Below are 24,182 nucleotides of genomic sequence, written 5' to 3'. Positions count from 1 at the left end.
ATTCTACTGGAAACTTGATATATATGGACTTTCAAATCAATTGTATGTGTCTGATTGATTTAATCCTTTAACACTTCTCTTATAGTTTGTTTGTTTCTTTTTATACTAAACCTTTAGTTTTAGTTACTAAGGGATTGGTTGGCAGTGTGGTATTTTGGGTAAGATCCAAACTCATATTGATCTGGTTCTGTGGCTGACCCTTTGGGGTCAGGAGAAACCTTTTTGGTAAAGAGCATAGAGTTTTAAATAACTGGTCTCTTTACTGGACCTAGTGGCTGACTGGTTATCAAGAAGCCAAAATAAAAATATGCTCCCAATGTGGGGAATCAGAAGCACTGTTTGTGGCTGGTTGGGAAGTCTGACTTCAGTGTCACCCACCAGTGCTGGGAGAATCTGCTCTCCTTTTACAGCCTGCCCTGACCTTGGCATTTTCAGGTGGCTACCCTAGGCACGGACGGGTCACACTTGTCTTTTCTATTTAAATTATTTTGCTTTCCCCCTTCCTCCTCCTCCTCAAAAGAAGGCTGCATGCTGCTCAGGGACGAATGGAACATCAGTCACAACTGAGCTGAGTATCAAGCTGCAGAGAAATCTGTGCCTGAGCCTGCAGGAAGTGAAGGGGTCTTTTAAGGAGCCACCACAGCAGCAGTGCACATTTGGTCTGGATCATACAGTTTTCCCCATGCATCCTTGGGATTAATGTGGTGTCCCCTCTTAGGAAATGCAGTTCTGACCATTGATAGTTAATAAATAAGAGTCGCTGGGCAAGCTTATTTGTACAGAAATTTTACCTTTTTCAAACCATTACCCAAATTACACAATGTCAAAGTTGATGAACGCTATCTTCATATTTTAATAGTAGCCCCTCAAACTAATTCCTTGAATACAGAAATGCTGGCTTTCAGAAAAATACTATCTTAGTTATGGGATGTCTGGGAACGTTTAATGCTAAAGACCTCAACTGAAGGAACTTTAAATTGCTCTACAATTCAGATACAAGAACACCACAAACTGGCCATTAACAGCATCTTAGACAGTTTACTGATCCCTATTTTCTCAATATAAATTACCTCTGCTTGGTGAAATAAATCCTGGGTAGTCTTCAGCAGCCCTTCTCCTCTGAAAGAGAACGAAAAATAGAATTAATGCTATGTACAGACTGGTGATTGCTTAGTCTGTAGTACTGCTGGCCATGTAAAAGTTACAAGGGTGGATCAAGAACAGTACGTGCCCCTTGGTTTTTATATAATATGGTATACATACTTTTTCTCCAACTAGAACTTTGCCAAATTTAATCATTATATACAGCCAGTCTGCTTGTCTGATCATAGGACTGGAAGGAACCTCCAAGGTCATCTATATCTAGTCCCCTGCTATCAGAGGCAACCCCCATCATGTAATCATATTCACAAATGATCCAGTTTCATCTTAAAACCAGATAGGTATTTTATTCCCCCTACTCTTATTGTGAAGCTATTCCACAATCTCACTTCTCTGATAGTCAGACACCTTTTAATTTCCATCTTAATTTTATTCATGGCCAGTTTTTTCTTGTGCCAGCATTGCCCTTTAGCTTATAAGCTCCTCACCCTTCCTGGTGTTTACCTCCCTGACATATACCACCCCCTCGCTCCAGCATATAGCAGAAATTCTTGTTATAAGTCCCTAAAGTGCATGACCTTGCACTTTGTTCTATCAAATCTCATCTCATTTCTAGTACTCCAGCTCTCAAGGTCATCCTGTTCTTCCTGTATAATTCTTTGATTCTCCTCTGTATTGATGATGCCTCCCAATTTTGTGTCATCAAATTTTATTAGCACTATCCTTTCTGTTCCAAGGTCATTAATGAAAACATTAAATAAGATCAGTCCCAACACCAAAACTTCAACTCCACTAGTAACCTCCCTCCAGCCAGATAGTTCCTTTGACGTTTCCCCTTTAGCCAGTCAATCACCCCCTTAATTTTTATAATAACCCCTATCTTCTCCAGTTTAACTAATAATTTCCCCTGTGGTATGGCATCAAATGGTTGAGCGAGGTCCAGACAGATTAGATCTAACATTTCTCTGGTCTAAAAAAACCCAAAATCAGTTCTTACAGAAAAACCCTATCAGACTAGTCTTGCATCATCTACTTTTGGTAAACCCATGTTGCATTGTAACCCATTTTCCATTTATCTCCATCTCTTGTTCTGAAGTCTCACATGCTATTGGGGTCAGATTAATGGGTCTGTAGTTTTCCAGATCACTTTTTCCTCTTTCTTAAATATAGATACTATGTTTGTTATTCTCCAGTAATATGATACCATCCCTGATTGGACAGATTAAATAATTCTTGCTACTGGACTTGCAATTTCATGTGCCAGTTCTTTTAGTATTCTGGGGTAAAAGTTATCCCATCCCCGTAACCTGTGTGCATTAAGCTCTTTGGGTTTTGCTTTCTCCTTGGTTATAGTAATTCCATTTCTATAACTCATTCCCATTAGCTATCCTGCCTTTGCCCTGTTATACTGAAAGGTACTGTTGACTGCTCTGATTACAAACCTCTTTGAGACTGGGTATGAACATGCCCTTCTATTAACATAACGGTTAGGCTGAGTTAATCAAAAGCCCCCTTCCACCTAAAACAAAAGGGGGTTGTGAATCCACCCAGGAGTTTGCACTAAGGCCTTGTCTATACTAGCATTTATGCTGGCAAAATTTATATTGCTCAGAGGTTTGTTTTTTTCACACTTCTGAGCAACAAAAGTTTTACCAGCGTAAGTGCTAGTGTAGACAATGCCTAGATCATCAGAAGGCTTTTGCTGAGATGTGTAGGTGTGGGCATGTGTGTGTGGGCAGAACATACAGAAACTAAGAATAAACACAAACAGAGAGAAGCAAAGGCAAAAAGCAAGATAAGCCAAGCAGTTGCAGGTGAGCACAGAGTTACCATAGAACAGTGTTTCTCAATTGGGGTTCCGCGAGATGAATTTCAGGATTCTGCGAAAAATTGAAACCGCGCCGCCGAAAACAGCCGACAGCGCGCGCCGCCGAAAACAACCGACAGCGCGCGCCGCCGAAAAGGGGAAGATGTCCCGGATTTTTCAGCGGAGGGTATCGCATGGCCCTGCAGAAGTTAAAAAGGGTTCCGCGGCCAAATTTAATTGAGAAACACTGCCATAGAAGAAAGTTAGCAACAGCACTTTTGGATCTGGCGTTGGCTAAAGAGGCTTGTGGCTGTAAGCTAAGAAATGCTTCTTTTGTTCTTGCTTCCTCCTGCATTCCTTGTAAATAAACAACTTTCATCAAAGAAAACACCAGATCATCAATTTCTAATGCTAACTGGAACATCTTCAAGATGCCTGAAATTTGATTAGCCACTCAGATAGAAAAGGGGCAACAGCCCCCATGATCTGCATTATAATCCTTACTGAAATTTAAGGCGAAGTATACATTTAGTTTCATTATCCTTAATCTCTACCCTATCTTTGCTGCATAGTAGCTCTACTTCTTTTCTCATTCTCCATTTATTTATATAGTTACAGGATCTTTTACTATTGGTTTTAATTTCCTTTGTTTCAATTTAATTTGCTTCAAGTAAATATTCTATTTTATAGATAAAAACTCAAATAATTAACAAAGTTGACCATCTAAACAAAGTCATGGCAAGCAAATATTAAAAGGTTCTCAATATGTTAGCCTGCCCCCACTGTACAAAATGTATATTTTCAATATCCTAACTAGTAATCATTTTCTGTCAGTTACGACCTTTTAGATTTTTTCAGTTTTTAACTCCAATCCTTTTCCCCCACCCAACCAGGGGAGATGATTATATATTAAGGGATATTTCAGTGTACAGTTTGAAGGGATTTTTCTGTCATTTGTGTTTATTGGTGAGCAAAGAAGTAGTTTTCTTATCTTCAATAATTTCAGTAGCTGCCAGGGTTTATTCTCATACTAAAAATCAAAATGAAAAAATCACAGCTAGACTGAGACATCTCAGTGCAAAATGAAATTTTTTCAGGAAGTTATAAACATTGGAATATGAGATTATTATGAAAGCCCTGCTACAACCTTACATTTGAATAGTGTCAATTTTTTTTTTTTTAACATAAGCATTGAAGTTTTCAAAGTTGACTAAGCGAGTTAGTCATACAATTACCATTTGCCTTTCAAATGGGAGTTGTGTGACTAACTCTTAGTCAGCTTTGAAAATTTCAATGTATGTTTCTTTAAAAAAAGATCATTCACAGAAGGTCCTAGAACAGCTGCTTAACAACACAATAATGTCCAACACTTAGAAAAGCTTACCAAGCTGTTTACTGATGAAGTATTATGCACTAGAATACAAAATCAGGAGGCATATGGATGAAACTCAATTATAGATCCCTCCAATGTTCTCATGTTTTTTTGCTTTCTCTATAAAGCAAAAACTGTCTTTGGTTCCTTAAGTTCTACAAATACATTTTTTTTACTGTATTCAGAGTAATTACCTGGTAAATAAGTATATGGAGTGGGCCATGCTGGATATACTTTGTCCATGGCGCACAATCTTGTTCTCCTGGTCTTCCCATTTCTCAGTCTCAGAGTCTACATCAGATGTGAGCAAATGTAGTTCTAATCCAAGTTTTCCAAGTTTTGCTTGTTCCTGTACATGATAAACTTACTGCATTTTTTCACTCACTACATTCTTTAGACAAACGAACAAATAATTGAAAGGTTCAATACTAAATAAAGGGACGTGTCTTACCTCAGTATCAAGTTTGACTGGCTTTAATGATTTCAGATTTGCATTATGCTTCTGTCTCAAACAAAAAATAATTTGAAAAAAAAAGTTTTATAAAAGTATTGGCAGTCAGTTTAGTAATAAGTCACTCAGTAAAATATAAGGTAATCTTTATAAGTACTTTGCAGAATGTGATTTTAGTAACTCAGACAGCAGCATACATGTTCCCTATGAGAGATTTTTCTGTGTAAGGAATGGGAAACTATCTCCTACTTGGGGTTTCTTCTGAAACATTCCTTGTGGCATGTGGGAGTGGGATTTGTGCCCAAGGAAATGACAGGAGGTTCTGCTCTTTAGACTTCAGAAGATTCACCCAGACCTCAACGCTCCCCACACCCGACCTGCTCAAAAGCTAAGTGGTCCTTGCTGATAAGCTGCATCAGTGCCTCTCTCCCCTGCAGGGGTGGTCTTGCAACTACAGGAGGAACTATTTACTACTGGCTGACTCATCATCAGCTCTTCCGCAGGTTTCCAAATTGAAATCCGCACAAACCCAAGAGGTGCATGCTGCTCCCAGTGGCTGCTCCTCCTCCTCCTGCGCCACTTAGATCCTTATTGACTGTAATGACTGGAGGCCAAGGCAGTAGCATGCAGTGAAGCACCTGATTTTCTCCTTCCTTGGATTTGCTCTTTTATGAATGTCTTACTATGGGCCAGATTCTGATATCCTTGCTCAGATTGAGTAACACCTGGCTCCATGACTGGTCCTACTGACTTCAATGCAGTCAGGAATTAAGCTATTGTTCAATGTAATATTATTAGAATGTGGCCTTGTGTGTTTTGTAAACACCTAGGTACAATGCAGCCTCAATCCTGCTTGAGGTTTCTAAGCACTAATGGAATATTATTACTCATTTCCTGCCATAATTTGCCACTCTCTGTTATTTAACTTTCATGGACATTCCCACCAAAGTTCCCAAAGACTTACTATAAACTTTATGAATGTCTATCCAAAACACACTTTCAGGAGTCTTAGTTGTAAAGAACTGATCTATTTCTGCATATGTACTAGAAATGGAGGGGGAGGAAACTGCACTGGCACCAAATGATCCCACCAAAGAATTTGCAGATTCATAGTGCTGAATGTATTTTAACTTTGTTTTGTATAATGTATATCATATGTACAGTGGATTCTGCTTCTTATCAGCCTCTTGGCCCCAGCAAAAAGTTGCCAATAAGCAGAAGGCAGGTTTATGGGGCTGCAGCCAGGAAATAGTTTTAACTGTATCCCTTACCTATGCTACGCTTTGCTCTGTCCAAGTTCATAGCACAATTCAAAAATACAGATCACACACAGTTAAGTATTACCTTATATTAAAAGACAGAACCATGTTTTAACTCTAAAAGAGACCACAGTTCTGTAACTGGATTTTTCCTGACATGGTTATGGCAGTACAGACAGCCCTTACTGTATGAGCTATTTATGGCATTATATAACAGAATAGGCTGCCTTCTCTCAAAAAAGATACAGTAGGATCTCAGTATTATGAACACCAGAGTTACAAACTGACCAGTCAGCCACACACCTCATTTGGAACCGGAAGTACACAATCAGACAGCAGCAGACTCCCCCACTCCCCCTCTCCCCCCCCCCCCAAAAAAAAAGAAAAAAAAGCAAATGCAGTACAGTGCTGTGTTAAACATAAACTACTAAAAAGATAAAAGGAAAGTTTAAAAACAGATTTGACAAGGTAAGAAAACTGTTTCTGTGCCTGTTTCATTTACATTAAGATGATTAAAAGCAGCATTTTTCTTCTGCATAGAAAAGTTTCAAACCTATATTAAGTCAATGTTCAGTTGTAAACTTTTGAAAAAACAACCATAACGTTTTGTTCAGAGGTACGAACATTTCAGAATTACAAACAATCGCCATTCCCGAGCTCTGAGGTTCTACTGTACATTATCTTAAGAGAATCAACACAAATTTGCAAATAGGAGAATGTTACATTGAATAGCAGTGCTCACAATTTTGACTTTCATTTCCTATTACTGTTCCTCATTGGGAATTTTGCTGGTTTCAGTAACCTTGCTGAAGTACCACCTTGCTGAAGTACCATCATCTAAAGTTGAGCATACATTGAGATATTTGCATACCTATATCACATGCACACAAAAGCATACATGCATTTTTGTAGATTTGGGCCACAATGTGCCATCCATGAGTGCAGAAAAGAAAAACAGTCTCCACAAGATAATAGCACAGCGCTGTGGCTTTGGTGTCAGTTTTAGGAAAGCTACTCAACAGTGATTTCTCCCTCTACAGACACTGGCTGATCTATAAGGGCTTCTCTACACAGGGAGACTCAGGAAAGTTATGACAATTTAAAGGGGTGAAGTTAAATCACATTGTTTCTTAGAGTTTAAGGCCAGAAGGAACATTAGATCATCTTGTCTGACCTCCTGTATATCACAACCCATTAGTTTTCACCCAGATTCCCCTATGTTAAGCCCAAATACTTTATTTTAACTAAAGCATTTAATCCTCAGGTGGCTAATCTATGTGCCATAGACAGAACAGGAGAGACCAACGTGCCAACAATACTTGAGGTCCCTGTACAGGCAGGGAATTCATTAGGACAGAAATGTCCAGATGACCCCAGCAGGCAAATCACGTTCTGTGCTGCAAAGGAGGAAAAAACACATAACAAAACAAAAAACAAAACTTAATTTCCCTGGCAATCTGACCTGGGAAAAAATTTCTTCCTGACCCCAAATCTGGCAAATAAATATGATCCTGAGCATGTGAGCAAGACATACCTGCCAGGCATATAGAAAGAGGATTCTCTGTACCACCGATCCAACCCACCTCGTGTCCCATTTCCAGCTGTGGCCAATCTCTGATGCTTCTGGGGAAGGTGAAAAAAACCAGAAGACACCTAGCCAATTGTGCATCAGGGGAAAAAATTATTTCCTGACACCTGCATGTGACTGGCTGAAGCCCTGCAGTATGAGATTTGATTACAGTCATTATCTTAACACAGAGCTGAAAAAGTGTTATGAGCATACTTAGGGCAATGTAGGCAATACTGGTCTGCCCATGGCCATGAAGGAAGATGATGAGCAAGTGGATTCAGATCCAGAGATTACAAGGCCAGAAGGGACCACCACAACCATCCAGCTTGACCCTTGCACACAAAGGTCATGGAATACCTCCCAGATATTGGATTAAAGTGTATATTTTTAAAAGAGATCTAATCTTGTTTTAAAAGCTCTGAGCCATGGTGAATCCACTACTTCCCCATAAACTCTTCCAATGTTTAATTACTCTCATAACCAGGAAACTGTGCCTTATTTCAAGGTTGACTTTATTTAACTTTAACTTCCAGTCACTTGTTAAGCCTTTGTAAGCAAGGTGGAAAAGCTCTCCTGGTATCAGGTAACTTTTCTATGTATACGTACTTAGACACAATGATCAACTCTCCACACAACTTTCTCTTTCATAAATTGAATAAGCGGAGCTCTTCAACTCATGACATAAGGCCTGTTTTCCAGCTCCTGGATCATTTTTGTGGCCCTCCTTAGAACTCTCTCTAGTATTTTCATATCTTCCTTGAAGGATGGACACCAGAACTGGACACAGTATTCTAGTAGTGGTCTTACCAATCAGGGTGGATTGATTAAATCACCAAGACAAAATCATTGATTTAAATCAAGTTTCCCACTGATACTTCTTCACATATTTCTTAAATAATGCTGCAAATCTGATCACTAAAACATGTTAATTTACAACTCAGTGCAGCCTTTTACAACATCTAGGAGGGTATACTTCGTGTAATTTTTTAGATAACTTGATTTTTATTAATTTAGGAAATAGTACATAATACTCATTACCTGTGTCAAGCTGCAGATGCAGCAGCAGTACATTAGGAATGGTAAGAACTAAATCACACACACAAGCACAATAGCACTTATATTTTATTAAACTAAATCTTAAATGTTACATAAATGTTTCACATTTGCAATTGCAGCAGTCTCCTGAGTATCTGGATGTCCTTAAAACGTTTTTTTTTTAATTTTCAAATTTTATTAACTCTAACAGACAAATCATCACAACACTGAACATACGCTGTCCTTAAAAATTCTACAACTAGCTCTCATTTTCCTCATTCCCACTGTCAGTTTTATACATAGACAAACAGAAATACGAGTTTTCCTGCTTTTTCAACTCCCAGTCCATTTCTTATCTTTGAGTGAATAATACTAAACAATGAAAATAGTCTCTCTGTGCCTGCAGAGGAAGCTTCTACTTAGCAACTGAAGGAACTCTGTTTCAAGGAGCCTGACTAATGATTTCCACCACTTCAGGGGAGTGATTTTGTTCAAAACATCATAAACAAACATGTACTATTTAAATGGTTCCGCTCCAGCCCTGAAATTTATTATGACTGGCATAACTGAGGAGTGATTTTGAGATGCCTATGCCATGGCAGCAGCATCTTCTTCAGAAGTTAGGCATCTACCTTTATATCTGGGGTTGAGAATGTTCACAAGAAAATGAGGTGGAGTTAGTGCTTGATCAATTTGCTTCTTTATTGTCTGCAGTTTAACTTTTTGGTGGGGTATTTCTTTCTTCAATGTCTCTTGAAGTGCCTTCCAAATTTCAACAGCATCAGCAATGCAACAACAATTTCTCTGAAGTTTGTTTAAGGCTATGGATATAGACTTCAGTATACTGAGCATATCTTCTACATTCCTCTTTAATCCAATGTTAGACACTTTGGGTGAGATACTTCCATCTATTTTATCAGTTTTCTTCACAAAGTTTTATGAGAATAGGCCAGTTCTTAATAAATTGTTCAAAACAATCAACCACAGAATTCCATCAAACATCTTGAAGGAGATTAGTTTGAATCCTCCTACTCTCTTCAATGAAGCTGAAGCAAAATGGTTGTTATGGAAGTATTTTGCGACTTCACCAACATTTTCTTTTATTCCTGGAGAAGACATACTTAAGTCTTTCGCTAAAAGATGCATTAAATGGGCACTGCAGCCATATGTTGTTAAGGAGCATCCTTCTGTTTCATCTTCTAAGTATCTTCTCATCTTTGCCACGTTTGCAGCATTGTCTGTGACAAAACTGTGCACGTGACAGTTGAATTTTTGTTCACAGCTGATTACAGCTTTCACTGCCACTTCTTTTAAATATTCTGTTGTATGGGCATTTCCCGATGTATCTATTGTTTCTGAAAGATATGCAACCCCATCTTCTGTTGTCACACAGGCACATATTACTGGATCATTGTGTACATTGCTCCACCCATCAAGACTTAAACTGGCAAATTTCCCCTCAGTATTTCTTGCACACTGTTCAGGTTCCTTCTCATACACTGTACCAAGCAACCTTCCAGCAATGTCTGCTCTATCAGCTGGAGTGTAGCCTGGTCGTAAGGACTCAGCCATGTCAATGAAGTGTTTATTGTTAACAATGCGAAACGGAGAATTTGTGGCATAAATGAACCGAGCAATCTTGTCATCTATGGTGTCTTGTGGGTATTTGCTGGTCCGTACTACAAACCCATGCATGGTGGTGGTTTTAGTGGATGATTGAAATCTTTTGCTTGCTACTGATACTTCATTGTCTGAAATACGTTTAGTTGCAGCACTGCTGCTAAAAGTACCAACAGATGACTCTGAAGTTGTTGCAGATAAGACAGTCACAGTCAAAGTCTCTTATGCATAATGGGATACTGAAACAAAATTCAAACATGATTTTGAATAGTCATTCTTCTCAATTCTTCTCACTCTATTATTCAGTTAATTATTTAAATTTTTTTCAGCAAAGATGCAGATCCGATTCCAAATTACCAAAAAAGCTAAGACTGACTGCACTTAGAGTGCACTTAATTTTGGAGTAAGCCCCATAGAACTCACTGGCACTTCTGATTTTTGAGAAAACAAGTATAGGATGGGGTTCCCATGAGAAAGCTGAGTTATGCTGAAGTAAAATAGGGAATAGACTTATGGCATCACCATTATGGTCTCTGGCCATGATGTTCCAACATAAGGGCATGTATTATGTAGTATAAAATAAGAAAATGACACCCAGTGACAACTGGCAACTCTAGATTTCTCTTACTGCACCTTTCTGTATCGTATACTTGGGTGATAGATTCTAAACCTAGTTAACTAATTAAACAAGTCATAAGGATCAGCTAAGCTTAACTTTTTTTTCTAGCAACATCCACCATAGCAAACAGCTTGGGAATTTACTTGTTAAATCACACATATAGGCATAGAGAGAGTCTTGAAGAATGATGCATTGCAAAGTGAATTATTTAAGTTACTAACCAGTTGATCCACATTGTTCTTCAGACATATCCACATCTTCATCCACATCATTTTCTCCCAATAAGCAGTTTTCATTATGATGTTTCATTCTTGCAACTAGGCCCTGCATCTCCTTCTTGCACTGCTTACACTTGACACTTTTTCCTTTTTTACCCAGGGAAGGAATTTCTTCAAAATATTCCCAGAGAGGGTCTCTCTTACGCCCAGAAGCCATGACAAGTTTTCTCTGGCAAAAGTGTGGGGGAATATAGGAAGCTGTGTGTGTATTGTATAATGTCTTCCCTTTTTCTTTCCAGTCCACTCCACTGTTCCTTTCTACTCTGCCTCCATCATTTGTCTCTCTGTCTTTAAGAGTGTCTTAACTAATTCCTCTGCCTTGCTTGACCCCACTCCACCACCACATAAGCACAGAACAACAATCCTATCCAGCCTGTGTCTTTCTTTGCACATGTGACTTTAGTCTGCTGAGAAACTGAAACAGAAACTGAAAGCCCAGAACTTTCAAGAAGCAAGAGCTGGTAGTTAGGCTGGACAGACTAGAGCCATTAATTCATTTTTATGAGACTAAGTGTAGGTTTAGCATGTTTGTGATGAGATTTAATTGTACCTGTTATTTTTTAAATGAGAGAGAAATTTAGCATTTTATTGATGATTTAAAAAAAATCTAAACTTTTTTTTTTTTTTTTTTTTTTTAAATCTGATTTAAAAAAAAAAAAAAATTGATTTTTATCCACCCTGTTACCAACACTGTATACAGAGGCAAGATCCTTTCCCTGCTTCTAGTGGATATTCCTCTTTTTATACACCCAAGGACTGCATTAGCCCTTTATGCCACAGTATTGTTTTGACAGCACATGTTGAGGTTATTATCTACAATGACCTCTAAGTCCTTCTGTGAGTCACTGCTTTCCAAGACAGTCTCCCATCCTTAAGTATAACCTGTGTTATAACCTATTTCTCATTCAGGAGCAAAGTGAATTTAGTTTGCCTTAGCTTAAGTGAACTAAGGCCACTTTACTTCTGAATGAGAACATCCACAGAGGGGTTTAATGCACTTTAACTTCACACCTTTATTTAATTAGTTTTAACTTTCCTGAGTATCCCTGTGTAAACAAGCCTTAAATGATGCTGCTAGTAATATGCTTTACATGCAGTTCAAACATGCTCCTTAGTGAGGGTGCAGTCTTCTCAGACATGGGTCTCCCATGCAGGATTTCCCTTCCCTGTAAATACCACTTCCTAAATGTTTTAGCTATGTAGGAGTCTTAATATTTCACATAGATCTGCCTAGCTGTTATTGACCATAATTTCCTCCTATTAGTGCAGATACAATCAGTTGCAAAAGGAAAGGAGGTGGTGGCAGGTTTTTGAAGCATGCGTATAGTGGTGGTATTCTGCTACTACAGGTAGAAGCTTCTTGAAAAAACACAATTTGTCCTATGGGAATTCTGAGATTTTGACATTTGGTTTCATCTTTAATCAGGACAGAAATATCAAAATCTCAGAATTCTTCATAAACTGAAATATTCCAAAAGTATTTTGTTTCAACATCATCATTTTGATTTATTATAATTTGTCATGTATCTAAAAGTCTAAATGTTTTGACTTCTATATTATAATTAATAAGATGATAAAAGTCAAAACCAAGTTGAAAATGGAGGTTACTTACCTGTAACTGGAAGTTCTTTGAGATGTGTGGTTCTGATCTGTATTCCACATGTGGGTGCACATGCATGCCATGCGCCCCAGTGCAGAAAGTCTAACAAGCAGCATCCAATGGCCAGCACATACTCAATAGTCCTCCTCATACTCCAGACCAAGGGCATAAGAGGTAGCTGGGCTGAAGCCTCTCCAGTTCCTCCTCTTACTGCAAATCAACGATGATCTGAAGTAAAGGGAACACAGGCCGGATAGTGGAGTACAGATAGGGACCACACATATCGAAGATGAGAAGATTACTCATCTTGTGCAGTAACGGAGGTTCTTCAAGATGTGGGTCCCTGTGGGTGTTCCACTCCAGGTGTTGGCACGCCTCGATCAGAGATTTCACCGGCAGTGCCTGTCGGGGTCGCGCCTGTGCCGTCCCCGTCTCGCTGCGCCGTTGGCACCCTTTTTGACGGGCGTGACATGGACCCCTCTGTTCCTTCTTTACCACAGAGCCGTGTGTTTGACTCTAAAGTAGAGGGGAATGAGGGAGGGCAGTGGAGCACCCACAGGAACACACATCTTGAAGAACCTCTGTTACTGCACTAGATGAGTAACCTTCTCTTCTTCTTTGGGTAGTGTCCCTGTGGGTGCTCCACTCCAGGTGATTCTGAGCAGTGTCCTCAGTTGGAGGAGGGAGCTTCGGAGTTGTTAGGTTGTATAGAAGAGAGTACTGATGGTCCGATTGCTCCATCACATCTTGATGCTTGGTTGATGGCGTAGTGTTTTATGAAAGTGTGGGCCAACACCCAGGTCACTACCTTGCATATTTCAATAATTGGCATATTATGAAAGAAGGCCGTGGATGTAGCAACTGATCTGGTTGAATGTGTCCTGATGCTTTGGGGTGGCATCACACCTGATGCTACCTGAGTGTAGCATGTGTGGATGCAGGCAGAAATCCAATTTGAAAGTCTTTGGGTGGTTATGGTGTTGCCTTTGGAACATACCGTAATTGATACAAAGGGTTCAGGTGATTTCCTGAAAGGTTTAGTTCTTTCTAGGCAAAACGCAATGGCTCGTCTGATGTCCAGCATGTGGAAGGCCGCATCCTGTACGCTGCAGTGTGGTTTTGGATAAAAGGTAGGTAAATGGATGTATTGTTTAAGGTGGAATGCTGATGTTAACTTGGGGAGGAACTTTGGATGAGGTCGTAGCGTCACCTTATCTTTGTGAAATATTGTATTCCGTGGGCGTGCCATAAGTGCTCTGAGTTCACTCACACGGTGTGCCGATGTGATAGCGACTAGAGATGGTACCTTCATGGACATGTGCAGTAGTGAACAAGTCGCTAAAGGCTCGAATGGTGGCTTGATAATCGCCCAGAGGACCAAACTGAGGTCACACGGTATTATGGGAGGACCTATGTCTGGGTACACGTTTTGTATACTGGTCATGAAGCGTTTGACGATTGAATGCGTGAAAACCATGGATTCGTCAATGAGATCACGGAAGGTGGTGACAGCTGCTAGGTGTACTCTGATTGAGCTAATTGCTAATCCAGATTTTTTTTATTTCCAGGAGATAGTCTAGTATAGTGGGGGTTGATGCCGTTAGTGCACTGACCTGCTTTCGTTGACTCCATAAGGAGAATCTACACCATTTCTGAAGGTAAGTGTTTTTTGTGGCAGGTTTTCTACTGTTCAGTAAAACATTCCTTACTTGTTCCGAACATTGTAATTCAGCTTGTCGGAACCAGTTAGGAACCATGCTGTGAGGTGTAAATTCTCCAGGTGCAGATGGTGTATAGTGCCATTGTTCTGGGAGAGGAGATTGTCGACTAGTGGGAGGAGGATTGGTGCGTGGATCGACATCTATGCGAGGTAAGTGAACCATGGTTTCCGGGGCCATGCTGGAGCTATCATCATCACGCTCGCATTGTTCCTGCATATTTTGTGTATGGTTTTTGCTATCATGGGGATAGGTGGAATGCGTACAGGAGACCTGTGTTCCAGTTGATGAGGAATGCATCCCCCAGTGAGTGTGCACTTAGAGCTGCTCTCGAGCAGAAGTAACAGCATTTGCGATTCTTCGTTGTTGCAAATATATTGATTGAGGGGTAACCCTACTGACGAAAGATGCTTTGCAGGACTGTGTTGTGTAATTCCCACTCATGATTGTTGCCGAACTTTCTGCTCAGGTTGTATGCAGTGGTATTTTGGGTAGTGGGTAGATATGCCGCTGAAATGTGGATGTTGTGCACCAATTCCACAGTTGCATTGCCTCTGAGCATAGAGAGCTGGACCTTGCACCTCCTTGGCGATTGATGTAGAACATACAGGCGATATTGTCTGTCATTATCTTTATCGTTTTCCCTGCTATTAGAGGTAGGAAATGTATACAAGCATTGCGGACAGCTTGTAACTCCAGTAGGTTTATGTGTAATTTCATTTCCTGTGGTGACTATTTACCTTGAATGCTATGGTCTTGTAGGCGTGCTCCCCATCCAATTAGTGATGCATCTGTTGTGATCATGATTGAGGGTGTTTCTGTTATGAATGGAGTTCCTGCTAGAAGGTTGTTAGGGTGTGTCCACCATTTCAATGATTGTTTGATGTTTTTTGGGATTGATACCGTTTTGTATATAGAGTATATGTGTGGTTTGTACACTGCTGCGAGCCACATTTGAAGCGGCCTTATGTGCAGCCATGCATTTTGCACTACGAAGGTAGCGGCTGTCATATGACCCAATATTTGAAGGCATGTACGAACATCCAGCGTTGGGCTGCTTTGTATTATAGATTCCATATTTACAATAGTCTGAAATCTGTTGTTTGGTAGGAACGCCCTGGCGGTAATGGAATTCAGGTGCGCACCTATAAACTCTAGTTGCTGCGCAGGTTTTAGGGTGGATTTTTTGTCATTTATCATAAGGCCTAATGTGTGAAATACTGACCTGGTAGTGTGAACTGCGCGTACAGCTTCCATGGAGGAGCATGCCCTTATTAAATAATCGTTGAGATAGGGGAATATGGTGACACCCAGTCTGTGAAGGTAAGCTGCTACTACAGCAACGACCTTGGAAAAAACTCTTAGAGCAGTGCAAAGGCCAAAGGGTAGCACCGTGTATTGATAGTGGTTGTTGAGGAGGGTGAATCTTAGAAATTTTCTGTGGGCCGGATAAATAGTAACATGAAAATATGCATTCTGAAGGTCGAGAGCTGCAAACCAAGTCCTCCTGTTCCAACGCCGGCAATATAGTAGCCAGAGTAACCATCCTGAATTTTTGTATCTTTATGAACTTGTTCAATTTTCTAAGGTCTAAAATGGGTCTCCAACCTCCGGTTTTCTTTTGGTTGAGGAAATAATGGGAATAAAACCCTTTTCCTCTGTGTTGGGAGGAAACATGCTCTATGGCATCTATTTGGAGTAAATGATCGACCTCCTGTTGTAATAGTTGTTCATGTGATGGGTCCCTGAAAAGGGATGGGGAAGGAGGTGGTAGGGCTGTGGGTATAGAGATAAAGGGGATAGCATATCCAGATCGGATAATTTCTAGCACCCATTTGTCTGATGTTATGTTCGCCCAATGTTGGTAAAAAGGGAGTTGGTGATGGTTGAACAAGATGGAGTCCGGCTGTTGAAGGCAGGGGAGGTCGTACAAACCCTCGACCAAGACCGCAAAACTGCTGCTTTGGAGGGGCAATCTGAGATGTTGATGGCTGCTGGTTATTTTGTCAACGTCGCTGAGACCTTTGACGGGAGTGTGACTGTTCATATCATCTGTTCCGCGAATAATGTTGGTATCTGGAATTATAGGGTTGATACTTGAATGGCCATCGTCTTGTTGCAGGTGTATAAATTCCAAAGGTATGTAGCGTAGCTCTGGAATCCTTCATAGTGTGCATGACTTCATTTGTTTTCTGCAAAGAGCTTCAATTTATCAAAAGGAAGATCCTCGATGGTTGCCTGCAGTTGTTTAGACAGGGCTGCAGAGTGAAGCCATGATGCCCTATGCATGACAACCGCAATTGCTACAGTTCTAGCCACAGTATCAGGCATGTCAAGGGAAGCCTGCAGTGATGTTCTTGCGACCAGTTGCCCTCCTTTGATCAAGGAATGAAATTGCTGGGTTTTGTCATCTGGGAGAAAGTCAATACATTTGGATTGTTTTGAATAATTTTCATGGTCATAATTTGAAAGCAGGGCGGCATAGTTTGCTATTCTCAGCTGAAGAGTGGCCGATGTGTATACTTTTCTTCCCATTAAGTCCAGCCTTTTATCATCTTTGTCATGTGGGGTTGACTTATGATGCTGCTGTTTATTCCTCTGGTTGGCCGCTTCTATAATCAGGGAATTAGGGGCTGGATGGGTGAAGAGGAACTCAGAATGTTTGGCTGGGATATAATATTTATCAGCCCTTTTACAAGCATGGGGGATGGTGGCAGGGGTCTGCCATATATTATTTGCTGGCTCCATAAGGGCATCATCCATTGGAAGGGCGATTTTGGTGGAAGCTGAGGTCTGCAATATCTTAAGCAATTTATGTTGCAACCCTGCCACTTCCTGGAGAGGGATCTCTAAACTGCCCGCCACCCTCTTAAACAGCTCCTGGAACTGCTTAAAATCACCTGCAGTTGTGAGGGGTGGGGGAACTATGGTCTCATCAGGTGAGGAGGACGAGTTATGTGTGGTAGGCGGCATTTCTTGATCTCCAGTTACATCCTATTCGTGGGCAGGGCCAGTTAGTTCAGCACTTGTCTGAGTATGTCTAATAGGTGACCTGTCTCTGTAGCTAAATGAAGTTGAGGATCTGCTATGTGACGGAGAATAAGTAGACCAGGTGTCCCAGGCAGGCCAGTGCATACGGTATCGCAGGTCAAACCAAGGAGGCAGAAACCATGGATATGGTGGTTTTCTGTGATATGCCTGATATATGGATGGGTGGGCTCTGGGTAATGATAGCTGGGGAGAGAAGGTGGGCTGTTCACCCACATCCTCTTCATCACTGGAAAAGGGGATGGGAGACATGGACTGCTCATGGGTAAAGTGCACTAGAGATGTGTCGGTGCCGTAGAGAGATGATGATGGAGAAGATTTAGAAATTCCTTCTCATTATCATGGTGTTTGTTCTTATGAGCATGTTTTCATGGAGCGGGAGTCATGGGCTGTGTTGTAAGTGACTGTATCGAGGTGTGCTCCATATCATTTCCCGGTACGGACGTGTTCGTCGGCACCGGTGGTGCCGTCGGTACCCTCGGGGCCGTCTGTCACCCAGGCTGCATCAGTGCCGTGGGGTTTTTTGGTGCTGATGTACAGTGATCGGAACATGTTGGTGCCGTACAACTTATCGGTGCAGAGGTATGAGTCGGTGCCACTGTGTGGGCTGTTTGCTTAGATGGTGCCGTGTCGCTTCTCGGTGCCGAGGTCCAAGTCAGTGCCGCTGTTGAGGCAGTTACAGTCATTGTGCAGACCGTTGCTTTCGATGGTGCCGTCTCGGCATGGGGCTGTTTGTTTTTATCTTTCAGCTCCTTAAAGGAGCGATGAGAGTCTCTCTTTGTCGATGAGATCATAGTATTGGAGGAATCTACAGCCTCTTTGTTACCAAAATCTTTGTCCTTTTCAGGTGACCTCCTTTTCTTGGCATACTCCATTGTGGATGGAGTAGAATGCCGTTTTCTTGTGGAGAGACATTACTCTGCCCAGGCTGAGGCAGGCAGGTCTTCACGACCGCTCCATGAGTATTAGTTTCAGGCAGAGGTCCCTGTCATGCCTGGCTCTGGCTTTTAGGTTTGTGCAGTAGACGCATTTCTGGGCAACGTGTCCTTCACTAAGGCATCTGATGCACTCAGAGTGTCCATCTGAAACAGGCATAGCGTCCATGAACGAGGTGCAGCATTTGAAGCCGGAAGAACCTGGCATAATGCTAGCTATAACAAAAGGGTAAGTCTGAGGGAATTTTTTTTTTTTAAATGAGGAAGGATTAAGGTAAGGTACACTAAAACTATGGGTAAACTGAATAACTTTACGAAAAAAGAAAAGACATTGAAGATTCTAGCGGGCTATAAAGAACTGCTGGGAGCTCCGTCTTGGACTGCGGATGGTTGAGAAGGAACTGAGGGGCCCATGTCATGTGCACCAAAAAGGGCGTCAATGGCACTGTGAGACAGGGACAGCACATCTGTGACCCAGATGGGCACTGTTGGTGAAATCTCTGATCAAGGAACCGCCAACACCTGGAGTGGAGCACCAACAGGGACACTACTCGAAGAACTTCCAGTTACAGGTAAGCGACCTCCATTTCTTCTTTGAGTGCTGGTTCCTATGTGTATTCCACATGTGGGTGACGGACAAGCAGTGCTGAGACAGGATGTAGGTGAGAGGAGGCCTGAATTAGTGCATAATATTTTATAAATGGAACTCCAGGTAACCACTATGCAAATGTCCAGTATTGGTACTTCCTGCAGGGATGTTGTAAAACAGCTTGTGCTTTTGTGGAATGTGCCCTTGCCCCTGGCAGAGGGACATGCACTAACTGATAGCATGTGATGATGTAATCAGAAATCCACTTAGAGATTCTCTGAGAGGATATAGCTTATCCTCGAGTCTCTTCCACGATAGCAGGAAATAGCCTAAGGGATTTTCTGACAGGCGTGGTCCTCTGCAGGTAGAACACTAAAGTGTGTCTGAGGTTGAGGGAATGAAGTCTCCTCTCCTCAGCAGAGCCATGGGATTTTGGGAAGAAAACAGATAAGTGGATAGTTTGGTTGATGTGGAATTCAGAAATAACCTTGGGGAGGAATTTAGGACCTAGACGAAAGAAGAAAAATAGCATACAGTGGGTCTGCCATGAGGGCTCCTATCTCACTACCCTTCTGGTTGAGGTAATGGCAACTATTTACAGATTTATTTGAAGACCATTAAGGATAAAGCAGGAGAAATCTGAGGATACAGGCATTCCAACTCAGGCCATACAGTGTTAAGAAGGAACTGGAGAGATGTTGGCCCAAACTGCATGTGTGCGGGCCAATGGACACTGCTTGTTAGAATTTCCAGACTCAGGCAGATGGCTTGCATGCCCACCCATGTGTGGAATACACATAGGGACCAGCACCTGAAGAACAACAACACCTTTGATCACTTTCCGTGGCAGTTTCAGTATGTTCCTGTGAAACATTTTGTTTTAGCTGAATCAGCATTTTCTAACAGGAAACTGTTTCTGTTGGAAAATTTTTGACCAGCTCTACATCAGGTATGTATCTGTCCCCATTTTTTGTGTCTTTGTATCTCCCTCCTTTTTTATATCATCTCTATACTCCCCCTCCCTTTTTTAAAGCACACTTTTCCCCTCCCCACATCACACACTTTTTTCTTCCCTATATTTTATACTATTTTTATTTTTTTGGTGTTTGTTCTCAAGTAGTGTGGGTGCAGAGCTAGCAATGAGGAACCAACCAGGATTATTCAATTTCTTTCTATATTAAGCTTTTTACACAAGAAGCTGTTTCAGAAGGAACTAAAATTCTAACTAGTAAATCAACAGGAATTAATCTATTTATATTCACAATACTCAACAACACAACCTCATTACTCTTTCTTGACCCTTCAACTCTTTTGCCCTCCTGCAATGCTCTGCTCCATAATGCCAGCTGAGAATCAAAGGGGAATGAAAGAGAACTTTCAAAGATCTTTTCAATTAGTTATTAGTCAATTAGTTATCAACAGATGTAATATAAATACAACAATAAAAAAGTAACACACAAAACTTACCCCTGGCCTGGGAAGTGATAAGTAGGCACGCTTCTCTCCTAAGAACGACACAAGTATATTTGTATAGATTTTAATAAATGCCATAATACTTCTAGTTTCACCCTTCTTTCACTTTAAATTACTATGGTATAAAAGAAATATACTTATCTGTAATCCTTCCTCTTTGAAGAGCACTCATGATTTCTACTCTTTGTCTTGTGCTTCCAGAGACAGACAAACCAGGAACTCCCCTAATGTTTAGATTTTTAACCCTCAGTCACTGATAGCTGAGCACAAGCTCCTTCCCTTTCACTCTATTCTGACTTCTAGTGTCTCTAGACCTTTCCAGTCAATGCTGAAATACACAGGAATCAGAACTATTTGAAAGAAGAAAAACCCAGCATCCCTCCGCCCCCCAACTCCCTTCACACACACACACACACACACACACACACACACACACACACACACACACACACAAAAGGATGGAAAAAATAAATTAAAAACACCACCTCGCCTCAAAAACAGAACCCCAAACTGAGGTGGGTGCACGACTGGGAATCCTGCGAGACGATATCTGCAAAGAATTATAAGTAAAAAATTCCTTTCTTTAAAAGGTACCATCATCACAGTTTACCCACTCCCGGAAATAATAAAGACAATCAAGAGGCTGAACATCATAATATAAAAATAAGTAATGAATAACATTCAATATATGGGTGCACATGCACACAAACTTTGGCATTGTGATACACACAACACATGGTGTTGTGATACGTTTCACTGGCATGAGTCTGAGATGGCTGCATCACTCAGTGAAGCCACTTGTGAGTTATGCAGGGCTGTGCATGTGCAGTGCCAATAAAACTTTCATGATGCACTGCACTAATGTATTTCTGTATATGCCACATATTTTGTAGAAAAACTATTTTAGATGTATGTTTAGAGAATTTTAGAATTTTTTATTAGAACTATTTCTTTTATTTTCTGAGAAGTCAGGTGCCTTAGTTATTCTGAGTTCAACTGAACACGAGAGTCAGAAGGAGAAGGGGGGGGAAGGAAAAATATACATTTAAACCATATCAAAGTGACCTAAAGAGGTTTTCTACAAATAAACCTGTCACAAAATGGGGACTGTGCTATGGGCTAAGAAGTATTTACTCACCTTGTGCAGTAATGGTTCTTTGAGATGTGTGTCCATGTCCCTGCACTACTGATCAGAGACTTCGGCAGCAGTGTTCGTTCGGCTCATGAATGCACTGCCCCCCCTCATGCTCTGCCACAAGGCTATCCAGCCTTGTGCGGGAAAACGCTCCTCGGTTGCCTTTACCTTGTTGCAGAGTTTATTAGAAGAACTCCAAAGTAGAGGGGAGGAGGCTGGGTCATGGAGTGCCCAAAGGGGCACAAATCTCAAAGAACCATTGTTACTGCAGAAGGTGAGTAACTTCTTCTTTGAGTAGTGTCCCTATGGAAACTCCACTATAGGTGATTCCCGGAGCAGTATCCCCCACTGGAGACTGGAGCTTCAGAGTCAAGTCTGTTATGGATGATAGTACTGTGATAGTACTGTAGAGCTGGCATCTGCAGCAAAGTCCCCAAGGATGCAAAGTATTCTGCAAAGATATGTGCAGATTTTTGATATGGAGATACCCTTGGAGAAGGCAACAGACGAGGAAATTGATCTCAGAGTGTGTATGGATTGTGGACAACATTGCTAAATTATGACTCTGACAACAGAGTTTGATGCAGTTCGAGACCCATTTAGAGAGTCTTTGAGCTGAAATTGCTGTGCCTTTAGACCTGTCCACGATGGAGAGGAAGAGTCTGGGAGATTTTCTAAAAGCTCTTGTCCTGTCCAAATAGAAGGCCAAGGCTCTCCTTACATTGGGCGTATGGAGGATGACTTCCATATTATCCTGATGAGGCTTGGAATAAAAGGTTGGAAGGTAAATGAGTTGATTCATGTGAAATGCGGAAGTCACTTTGGGAGTGAACTTCGGATGTCTTCTGAGTGTGACTTTGTCAGGGAAGAACACCGTGAAAGGGGGATGCGTTATCAGAGCTGCTGTCTACCCAAGTCTTCTTTCCAAGGTAATGGTAATCAGGAATACCGTCTTTATGGAAAGGTGAGTTAGAGAACAAGTGGCCCCAAGTTCAAAGGGTGGTCCAGTCAGTCCTTTTAATACTAGATTGAGATCTCATTGTGGGACAGGAAACCTGGGTTGGGGAAAACGGTCTGCTAGGCCTTTGAGAAATCTTTTCGTAGTCAGGTGCGAGAAAATTGAGTACTTTCCTACTTGTGGGTAGAATGTCGCAAGCTAATGGAGAGTCCCAATTTCTTCAGATTCAGCAAATAATCTAGGATTACAGGTAGAGTAGCCGTAACCAGGGTAACTCTTTTGGACTGGCACCAGATCCAAAATCTGATCCACTTTGGTAGGTAAGTTCACTGCGTAGCTACTTTCGTACTGTGTAATAACATTTCCTGTACCTCTTCAGAGCAGGATGTATGTTTCTATGTGCTGGAACCAGAAAAAAGCCAGGTTTTGAGCTGTAGTATCCACAGGTTGGGATGGAAAGTACATCTCTCACTCTGCGTGAGGAAGTAAAGAGTGGTTGGAAGATTCATCAGTGGACACAGTGTCAGTTGTGACAGGGAAAGGATACCACATCTGTCTGGAACAGGTGGGAGCAATCAGTATGATGTTTGCTTTTTCTCTTATTTTCCACAGGGCTTTCAGCAATAGAGGGAAAGGCGTAAAAGGAGGTCCTTATCCTATGGGGTCCTTGTCCTATGGGGGTCCATGGAGTGCTGGTCAATACCCGCTTTGGAGCAGAACTGTGGACATTTCTTATTCTGGTAAGCAGTGAACAAGTCTATTATCGGAATCCCACATCATCAAAATATGTCATGGAGTACTACTGAATCTAACACCCATTTGTGGCTGTATGGGAATTTGCGGCTGAGACTGTCTGGTGTTGTGATTTGCACTCCCGGTAGGTAGGCCACTGATATTGTACCATTGTGGGAAAAGAAACAGTTCCATAGCTTTAGTACTTACATACACAGGGAAGGTGATCTGGCACTTGCTTGATGGTTTATGTGATACATGCATGCGATATTGTCCATTGTGACCTTTGTGTGTGCCTCTCTGATCAGCAGAAGGAAGTGAGCACATGTGTTCCTGACTGCTCTGAGTTCAAGTAGGTTGATGTGAAGGCATGTCTTGAATGGAGACCATTTGCCCTGTACGGTGAAAGCACTGAGATGTGTGCTGCATCCTATGAGGGATGTGTCTGTGGTGAGGAGTAGTGATGGGGGAAGCTGAGCAAACAGGATTCCCATGCAGGCACTTGATGGGTCTTTCCACCAATTCAAGGATTGTTTGATCTTGGTGAGCATCAACAGTAGTTTGTCTAGGCTGTCTCTGTTAGGTTTGTAAACTGAACTGAACCATGATTGGAGGCATCTCACGTGAAGTCTGTCATGAGCTATCACTGATATGCCTGTGGCTGAAGGCAGTGTCTGGCCAATATCTGAGGGCTGGATTGCACTGTCTCTATACACATGGAGAGACTGAGGAATCTGTGATGGGGAAGGAGCACTCTTGCTCAGATGGAATCGAAGCCATCTCCTATGAATTCTAGCATCTGCATAGCTATTCATGTAGATTTCTGTGAATTGATTTGTAGGTCCAGATTCTTGAATAGATCCAGATGTTTCCAGTTCCGGT

At 41.4% G+C, this 24,182-nt stretch overlaps 1 protein-coding gene across 9 annotated transcripts in view; it reads right to left on the bottom strand.

Annotated features, from left to right (window-relative positions):
- CTNNAL1 (catenin alpha like 1) overlaps positions 1-24,182 on the bottom strand; it is a 162,127-nt gene that overhangs the window by 22,592 nt on the left and 115,353 nt on the right. For 7 of the 9 annotated variants that reach the window (XM_067569890.1, XM_067569891.1, XM_067569895.1 and 4 more), the window contains 4 exons: positions 20,470-20,507; positions 4,732-4,782; positions 4,475-4,629; positions 1,071-1,119 (listed from right to left, as the gene is read on the bottom strand). In XM_067569890.1, the coding sequence (XP_067425991.1) occupies positions 1,071-1,119; positions 4,475-4,629; positions 4,732-4,782; positions 20,470-20,507 (293 nt within the window). Of the gene's footprint in view, positions 1-1,070; positions 1,120-4,474; positions 4,630-4,731; positions 4,783-8,626; positions 11,282-20,047; positions 20,349-20,469; positions 20,508-24,182 lie in introns of those variants that run through there. The other 2 variants (XM_067569897.1, XM_067569899.1) reach the window with 2 other exon arrangements.

Source organism: Emydura macquarii, unplaced genomic scaffold, assembly GCF_026122565.2.
Source record: "Emydura macquarii macquarii isolate MOO-44397 ecotype Brisbane River unplaced genomic scaffold, CSIRO-AGI_Emac_v2 contig_2948, whole genome shotgun sequence".
Taxonomy (NCBI): domain Eukaryota; kingdom Metazoa; phylum Chordata; order Testudines; family Chelidae; genus Emydura; species Emydura macquarii.
Note: the sequence above shows the minus strand (reverse complement) of the source record. Positions and strands in the feature narration are given on the sequence as shown.